The sequence below is a fragment of the Trypanosoma conorhini genome, assembly GCF_003719485.1.
Source record: "Trypanosoma conorhini strain 025E chromosome Unknown Tco_14.4_contig_00732, whole genome shotgun sequence".
In the NCBI taxonomy this organism is placed as follows: Eukaryota; Euglenozoa; class Kinetoplastea; order Trypanosomatida; family Trypanosomatidae; genus Trypanosoma; species Trypanosoma conorhini.
The window spans coordinates 1-8,245 of record NW_021704822.1 but is presented as its reverse complement, the minus strand read 5'-3'; the positions used below and the strand labels follow the sequence as shown (position 1 = coordinate 8,245).

General features: G+C 61.4%; 4 protein-coding genes across 4 annotated transcripts, besides 4 other annotated features; all 4 read right to left on the bottom strand.

The window, feature by feature from the left end:
* Window positions 1–246: 246 nt before the first annotated feature.
* Window positions 247–274: a microsatellite.
* A 113-nt stretch (window positions 275–387) lies between these two features.
* Tco025E_08241 (putative RNase III domain protein) lies at window positions 388–5,364 on the bottom strand (the record flags this gene model as incomplete). The annotated part of the gene is made up of 1 exon (XM_029375096.1): window positions 388–5,364. One exon carries the CDS (start codon window positions 5,362–5,364, stop codon window positions 388–390), a length of 4,977 nt encoding a protein of 1,658 aa, XP_029224794.1.
* A 207-nt stretch (window positions 5,365–5,571) lies between these two features.
* Window positions 5,572–6,096, bottom strand: Tco025E_08240 (uncharacterized protein; the record flags this gene model as incomplete). Its single annotated transcript, XM_029375095.1, has 1 exon — window positions 5,572–6,096. One exon carries the CDS (start codon window positions 6,094–6,096, stop codon window positions 5,572–5,574), a length of 525 nt encoding a protein of 174 aa, XP_029224793.1.
* Window positions 6,097–6,310: 214 nt separating this feature from the next.
* Tco025E_08239 (uncharacterized protein) lies at window positions 6,311–7,321 on the bottom strand (the record flags this gene model as incomplete). The annotated part of the gene is made up of 1 exon (XM_029375094.1): window positions 6,311–7,321. The coding sequence occupies one exon, from the start codon at window positions 7,319–7,321 to the stop codon at window positions 6,311–6,313; it is 1,011 nt and encodes a 336-aa protein (XP_029224792.1).
* Window positions 7,322–7,514: 193 nt separating this feature from the next.
* Window positions 7,515–7,540: a microsatellite.
* A 170-nt stretch (window positions 7,541–7,710) lies between these two features.
* Window positions 7,711–7,758: a microsatellite.
* Window positions 7,759–7,818: 60 nt separating this feature from the next.
* Window positions 7,819–7,843: a microsatellite.
* Window positions 7,844–7,933: 90 nt separating this feature from the next.
* On the bottom strand, window positions 7,934–8,245 carry Tco025E_08238 (uncharacterized protein; the record flags this gene model as incomplete). The annotated part of the gene is made up of 1 exon (XM_029375093.1): window positions 7,934–8,245. A coding segment is annotated over one exon (312 nt), but the record flags the coding sequence as incomplete, so codon positions are not given.

Genomic DNA, 8,245 nt, shown 5'->3' with positions numbered 1-8,245 from the left:
CAACGGCGTCAAGAAGTTAGGTTGAAGACGACCACGTTTGCCAGCTGTCATCAAGCGCCTGGCAGATGTCGGTGAGACAAGCCCCACTGCACTCCGCTGGAAGCCGAAGGGTGTGAGGGAAACCGTGGCGGCTGGGACCGCCTAGCGCCTCGCGCACGTTGTCATGAAATTTATTCTTCATGTAACGGGAGTAACCAATTCACCTAAGAAGCACCTTGGCGTCTACAATGGCGAGGGAGAAGCAACTGCTTGCGTGCGTGTGCGTGCGTGTGTGGATGTGTAGGTATATGCGCGGCTTGCGTCCGGCAACGCGGGCCCTGCACTAAAGAAGAAACACCGCGAACATTATTAATGTACTCGTTATTCTAGCGGTCAACGGCGGTGAGGCTACAGCAGTAGACACTTTCGGATGTCCTCGCTGGAGGCGTACATCCGTCCTGTTCCCACCGCGAGGCTTCGCCACATTGCAGCGAGTAGGTCCCCGTTACTGTACGGTTCAGCGCTACGGTCAACAACGAAGACGTAGTCAAATAAATTGTGTGCGACAAAGCCGAACTTTTTCACGGGGGACGACGTGAAGTATTGGGGGGATACAACACAGGGGAAGCGCTGTGATAGGAACGCAAAGAGGCCTTTTTCGGCAGTGACGAATAGCGAGGCGCGGTACGGACCACGAAACGCCGCCACAATCGCCGCATAGACCTGGCCAGTGCACCGGCCACTCCCGTCCCAGTTGTCCAGCAGCAGCCGCACCTTCCTTCCGGGCGGCGGCCTCAACGTGGTTGACGGGCCGCTGTTGGGTGCTGCCGCTGCCCGCTGCTCCTCCTCCTGCTCCTCCTTCTTCTCCTCCTTCTTCTTCTCACTCAAGCCGCGGAGGATGCTTCTGCCAGCCGAAGTGGTGGGGGCGGTGTCCCGCGGCGGCCCAGCCGTTTCTGCGTGCTCCGCAGCGTGGGCAGCAGGCTTCTTGCGCGGGCCGAGAAACAACGGGAAAACGTCCTCCGCGTACGCCGTCAGCCACCTTGGATCAATCGGCAACTCCTTCATCGTGATGCTGGGGACGAGGTGTCGCGCCATCGTTTCCATGCCGCGCCTCTGCTCCAGCGCCTGCTGCAGGGTCTCACAGGGGCCAACGGCGAGCATCACTTCTCCCGCGACCAAAAGTCGCGCCTGGCGGGTCTTTTTTGCAAACGTCCAGTAGGCGGGCTGCAGTGCCGCGGTCTTCACGGCGTCGCTCCCCTGAGAAGTTGCGGCACCGACGATCACTATGCCGCAGGTGGCGTTGAGCCAAACTTCCCAGCCGTCGCCAGGGACGCCGCCGTGTGTCTGATAATCCTCAAAGGACTTCAGTCGGTCGTCGACGGCCCTAATGCTGTCAAAGTCGCCAAGGTGGGCGTCGTCGTCGCAGCCGTCCCACCAGGCGTGTCGTCTCAACCCCTGCACATCGCGGTATTCGGGGCAGCGAAGGGAGGTGAGGCGCAGCACGGATGCGTGTGCCATTTCGACAGGGTACTCGTCCATCTTTTCCTCACTCAAGGCATCAGTGGGGGCCCGCACGACGCCGCAAGGGACGCCCTTGTCAGGCCGCACCGCCCGCATTGTGCCCTGGACGTGAAAGACGCTGTCCAGGAAGAGTGGGCGGTACTCCTTGCCGTACACCATGTCGTACTTGTCGTTCAGGTACATTCGCAGCTTTCGACTCTCCACCAGTGCCTGGTCAATGACGCGGAACCAAAACGCCGGTGCAAAGAAACTCTTCTCCCGCAACGGCGTGACCTGCCCGAGAAAGAACTCCTTTGGCTTCATCGCCTTTCCATCCACGACGCGCTCGACGGACTCCACCACGCCCAGCTGCTCCTCGCTGAGTTCCACCAGCCTGCTCACGGGACACCACATAAAATTGCCCACCACACCGGCGGCGTCCTTTGAGGCCCAACACACCTTCATGAGAACGTACTGGTCGCTGCTGCCGTCAGATTGGGCAAAAAAATAACAGTTGGGGACCAATTTGCGGAGGCCCGCCGCACCGGCCGGCGGCTTCGCCAAGGCAGTGAGGTACGCAAAGACACGATGCCGCACCGCAGCACACGTCCCGCCGAGGCACAACATGCTGCGTAGGTCAAGGTACTCCAAAAAGGGATCTGAACAGATTATGTCTCTTTCGCGGGGAAGACACATCATGGCGTACGCCGTCGCGAAAACAATTTGCCCAATGACAGCCGCGGGTTCTGCGCTGCCCTCCCGCCCGCGGAAGCCGAGGACATCGCCAAGGTGAGTCTCAAACGCCAGCCTCCCCACAATGTGCCGTCGGAGGTCATCCGTAAGCGACAGCACCCGTTCCAGGCTTGTGACCGCCTGCGGGAAGTGGATGTGGCACGACCGCTTCATCTTCTTCGTCACAACCGACATACCCGAGCAGTCCAGGAGCAGCATCGCCGACCGGGACGCGAATTTGCCGCAAAACCATTCCCAAATCATTCTTGCGACGCCGCAGGAAGTGACTCGTAGTCCATCCACGTCGAAGGTGAGGTGTGTTTCGCCTGTGATGATCTCGTTAACAAAAGCGGTCGCGCCGCTGGAAAAGGCGTCCAGAATTCGGTTGAATAGCGCGGGGACGTCAATGGAAGGAATGCGCCGGTAGGAAAAAATGCTGCCTGTCGTGAAGTGCGTCGCGTATTCCTTGTCCTGAATGCGCTTGAACGGTGTCGAGGCGTAGTGGCTCATGCAGCAAGAGGCGGGGGAGTGGGCAACCGAGGACACAAATTCCGCGGCGCTACCTTCGTCAATCAGCGCGAGGCACGCGTACTTGTACCGCTCCTCAAGCAGCTCTGCGTCGTCGCGAAGGTATGGGCAGGCCGCCGCCGCCTGCTCCAGCAGCGTCCGGGTGTCCTGCTCCTCGACGCCCATGGCGAGGGCGGCGGGGATGCGGCTAAAGAAGTGCCGCAGCTGTTGCCGCACCCGGTCGAGGCCCATCTGGCTGCGGTACACGGCGCCCATAATGGCCTCCATCATATCCGCCCGCACCTTCGTCGACAGGCTCGGGTAAATCTGGGCGAGCGTCGCACTCAGCGAGGCGGGGATGAGGTGGGCAAACACCTCATTGCAGCACACCTCCCTGACGACGTGCAGTTTCCACGGTTCCCCAAGCAGAAAGCTGTCGAAGGCCACCACGAAGTCCACCACGGCGTCGCCGAGGAACTCCAGGGTTTCGTAGTTCATCTCCTTGCTTTCACACTCGCGGGTCACCGCCCGCAGCAGCAGCTCGCGGTCCGGGATGTCCTCCAGCTCCAACTCCTTCGCAATGCCGTCGATGAAGTCCTGGCTCCAGCGTCCACGCTTGCGGATCTCGTACACCTCCTCCAGGGCGCCCTCCGCCGCCGCGGGGCTCCTGTACACGAGCCCCAGCTCCACCAGCCAAGCCTTAAACTCAGTAAGGGTCTTTTGACGGTTGAAAAACAGGCCTCCGCCAGGCGGCCGCCTTGGAAATGTGACACGCGTGACGAGCAGATCCGAGTTCTGCACGAAGCTAAGCACCGTCGACCTCGCTGCCTCGGTATCCAACGGAGCCGTGACGGAGACGCCGCTGGAGATCACAAACTCTTCCTCCTGCGTTGCCGCCGCCGCGTCGCCGCCGTCGTCCCTGTGCGCATCGGTCCTGTCGGAGCCAAAGATGCTGCGCACTTCCTCCTCCGAGAAACCAACGGGCTCAACGTTTTTCAGGAACCCGCGCCAGCCAAACGCCATACCCGGGGGACTCGCTTCCTGCGCCGTCGTGGTCGTCTCGTCGCCGTGCGCGGCGTCGCCGGGGACGCCGCGTCGCAGCGTTGCCACGCGGCCAGTAAAGTAATACCGTGGGACCTGCAAATTTTCCTCATCGGGGTCCTCCTTGCGGTCCGAAAAGACGTACCAGTGCACCGCGGCTTCCCCCCGTTGTGGGGACTGAAGCACTTCCATCTTTTCATCCCGCACCGCGGCCCGAAGGCAAAACTCCAAAAAGCAGAGAGGCTTGTCCACCCCCAGCTTCTCGTCGTACTGCGCCTCCAGTGGGGTTTCCCGTTGATAGCAGCTGAATTCGGCCAGCGATTCCGCGGGAAACACCTGCACAAAGCGGAGATTTTCGTGCAGTATGTACGGCCCTTTGCGAAGCCCGCGATCCAGCTGCTTCTTGTCCTGCAATGACGCCCACGCGTAGGTGGGGCACGCGCTCGGGTCCTTGACGGTCGCAAACCTCTCAAAGATGCGCGTGCAGAGCGATGAAGCGCCCACGTGGGCGTACAGAGCACGGGCGCACAACTGACCCGTAAACGCGCCCCCTGCAACCTCGCACACGCCCACCTCGTACCGCTGAAAGTGGTCGTGGTTCTCGAGCAGCTGCTGCAGCGCCCCTTCCGAGGGCACCAACGCGCGCGTCTCCGCCGACCGCGTCGCCAGGACGCGGCACATCTCGCTCAGCGGAATCCACCCCTCGCAGAACGTCACCTTTGCCAGGAAGTCCCCCGGTAAGACGTCGGCGTACGGGGGCCGGAAGCGCAGCAGGTGACGAACCTCGTGCATCCACATTTTCATATTCACCGGGGAAAGCGTAAAGTGCGCGCGCTGTGTCTTTTTGCTCAACTTCTCGCGCGCGACGAACTTCTTTCCCTCGCCCGTGACGATGGCGTAGAACCCAGGGAGCGTCACCCCCTTCTTGCAGGACTCTGCCTCCTCTTCCCACTTCACCCGCACGGTGTAACGCACCGCGGCACTCTCGCTAGACTCTGACGCTTCCGCCTCCCGCGACACGCAGACCCCGCGTTTTCCCAGCTCCTCCACGAGCAACTCAATCTGCTGCTCGTGCGTCAGGCGCCCAAACGACTCGCCGGGACGAAGCCAGCAGAGAATAGCCGGCAGCGACACCGCGTAGTCGCCGGTGCACATCACGCTACGCAGCACGGGGAGTAGGAGGGAGGAGGCCGCAGGAATGCCCCGCGCCCACAGCAGCAGCGCCAAGAAGGGCATGAACACCTTGCGCGCCGCCAGGGTGGCGCCGAGGAACTTTTCCAGCTCCGGGTCAAACGTGTCGGAGGAGAGGAGCACGCGCGCCACGTTGGTGAGCTTCGCGGTGTCGCCCTTCGGAAATGACAGGAATGCGTACTCCGACGCAAGCGCCTTCAAGAACTTCTCCCCTGCCAGCGACGCCGCGGCGACGCCGTCCCCCGCTGTAAGTGCGGCGGCGTGCGGGGGGACGCTCCTCAGCGCCCGCTGCAGCTCCTGCGTCCCTATCAGCGTCCCAACCCGCTCAAGGGCGTCCGCCAGCCGCGTCTCTGGCGGCACCCACGACTGCAGCAGCTCCGCCACAGTGACGTCGCCAACGCCGCCCCCGTGCATGCTGAAGAAACCCTTTGGAAAGTGAGGGGGGGGGGGGGAGAAGAACAAAAAAAAAGGAAAAACAGAGAAACGCGCATCCAAACATGACCAACGGCAAACAACAAATCAAAAAAAGAAAATAAAATACGGCAACAAACAGGCGAAGCAAACAACAGCAAGGACACGCGCCAAACACGCATATACTCCCTTCAGGCGGCAATGCGGTGTTCAAGGAAGCAAAAACGCCTGCTCCACCAGCGGTGGCAACTCCGCCGCGATGCTCCAACTCACACGGGCCTCAACCAAAGGAGTCTTCTCATTGGGCTCACCGCTGGTCAAAACGCGCGGCCGTTTCCGCGCCTTCCTCCAGTAATTCTCGGCAAATGAGGCTGCCGCGGCATCGTACGCGCGCGCCTCCTCCGCAAACAGGGCGGTCAACTCCAGTAACGCCCGCCTGCATAGCGCGCCTTCTGCGTTCGCCGCACTGCCCCGTTCCTGCTGCCACTCCACACTGAAGAGCAGCCACTCAACACACTCCTGCCAATCCGCAAACTGGCGGCGCTCCACCCAACGGTGGATGCAGGCGGCCAAGTCAGCAGCGCCGTCCACCGCCCCGCCCCATGACTCCCGCACGCGGAGCAAGACGTCGGCTGCCTTTTTCGCCACTTCTGGGCGCTGGAGCGCCGTTCCTAGCGCCGCCTCATCGGACAGAAACAGGCACCGCCGGCGGAGCCACAAGGCGCCCTCACTCATTCTTCACAAGCAAGGGGCTCCCCCCCCTCCCTCCCCGTTCCTCCGGAGACGGCAAAGGAAAAACAAACAAACAAAAGTAAAGATGAAAGAAGAGAAGACATAGAGATGAAATAGGGCTTGCAAAATATCATAGAGGACGACAGCAGCTGAAGACGCCATTCACGGGGGCGCCCAACCGCTCTCTCGCGCTTTTGCTGCTCCTGGTTCTCCCGTTTCAGCTGCAAAGCCGACGCCAGAACTCCACATCCACAGTGTCGGCCACCGCGCCATCGTCTCCCTCCGCTGACGCCTCCTCCTCCGCGACCGACACAGCGGCGCTGTCGCCGTCATCGTGCGGTGTGGCAGGAAGCGGTGGTGTCGCCCCACCACGTTGGGGTGTGGCACTTGGAGGGGATGAAGCGACGGCCTCCGACGGCGGAGCAGTGACCTCGGTGGGAGCATCTGCTACCGCGGGATCCGCGGGCCGAGCTCCAAGCTCCTCGAAGCTTCCCTTGAGCAGGGCCCTAACGACGTCCCCGACTGCGTCGTCAGAGGGCACCTGCTCCACCCGCTGCGACAACTCCCGCAAGGCAGGGGCGTTTGGGGCATCGACCAGGGACCACTCGTAGAAAACAGCGGCACACAGCAGGCGGTGGTGGAGGCTGGTGGACACCATCAGGAGGAGGGTCCCCAACTCCGGCGCCGGGCAGAGGGCCGCGCTAAGTGACACGAGATGCACTAGGTTGAGTGCACCAAACGGCGTTGCAAGCCCTTGTGCATCGTCAATCACGCGGGCGAGTTCCACAATCTCCGCAAGCGGCAACAGCCCCACCTGCACCCCCAAGCCATCGAGTTCCCGCTTCAGAGCCTCCATGGAGATGAGGGGGGCAGCGGCAATGAGCTCCGCTGCGGTTCGCGCCCGCGCGAGCGCGGAACCCACGAGGGCCACTCTGCGAATCGTGGACTCGCCGTACTGCAGCAGTTTCGTTGCCTGCTCCACCGTGAGGCTAAGCGACGACGCACGCTGCTGACGAGCGGACCACTGCGCAAAGAATTCGTGTAGGGCCTCGTACATGGCTCGCGGATTGCCGCAAAAGGAACTCAATTGTGGGTGTCGCAGCAGCGCACGGCTCATGCGGCGGGTAATGAGGCGAAGCTGATCCGAGAAGGCGCCGTGGCCATCCTCGGCGCCGTTGCTGTCCACCTGGATGGGGGAGGTCGCCAGTGCCACATTGCGAGCATCCATCACGCGCCAGATGTGCTACTCTATCCTATTCGCTCTTCGCCTCCTTTCGCCTTAGAAAGGGGAGAAGCGTGTGGCAGAGCTGAAACCTCCTGTCGCGTCTTGTTTTTTTTCTTCTTTCTTCTTCGTTGCTGTTGTCTCGCAACAACATATACTCATGCCCCGTACGCGGTATGCAGAGAGGCAGACGTCTAAGCCTCTCCCCTCCCCTCCCCTCTCCTCTCTCTCGTTGTTTCAGGCCAAGCAGTTTGCAGGACCGCGTCCACAGCCCAGATTGAGGCTGTAAGCCCAAATGGCGATGGGCCGTGGCGAGGTCACTCTACTCCGTAGCACAAGTGTCACGAAAACTTCCCTCCACGGACGCACACGAGAGCCCCGCGGCATCGAACATTACACACACAAACACAAACACACACACACAAACACACACACACACACACTCCCACGAACCAGCAAGATAAAATAACTCCTCATTCCTACTGAGTACCCCAACCCCAACCCATACATATACATACAATACATACAATTTGTGTCCCCCCACCCTTTTCCTACTGTATTCCCACCCCGCATCCTTGCCCTCGTTACTGCTTCCAGCTCCTACCACGCCCTACTTCCTCATTTGCACGGCCACCAGAATTCATCAAACGCGTTGGGGTACGTGTAGCGGTAGACGAAGGTTTTTCGGTACTTGATCTCCCGCCCACGGGAGTCCTTGTAAACGCCTAGCTCCAACTCCACGTTACGCCACTCCCGCGCAAAGCGCCGAACCCGGTCCACGCGCGTCTCCCCGGGGATCCGCTTCTTCACGTGTGCGTTGATGTCCTCGTGGAGCGGGTCCCACTGCGGGCTCGGCTGGCGCACGTACTTCCCCCGCGAAGGTGTCAGCAGAACCCTGGACGGGCACCCCACGACCGTTGCCGCGGCCAG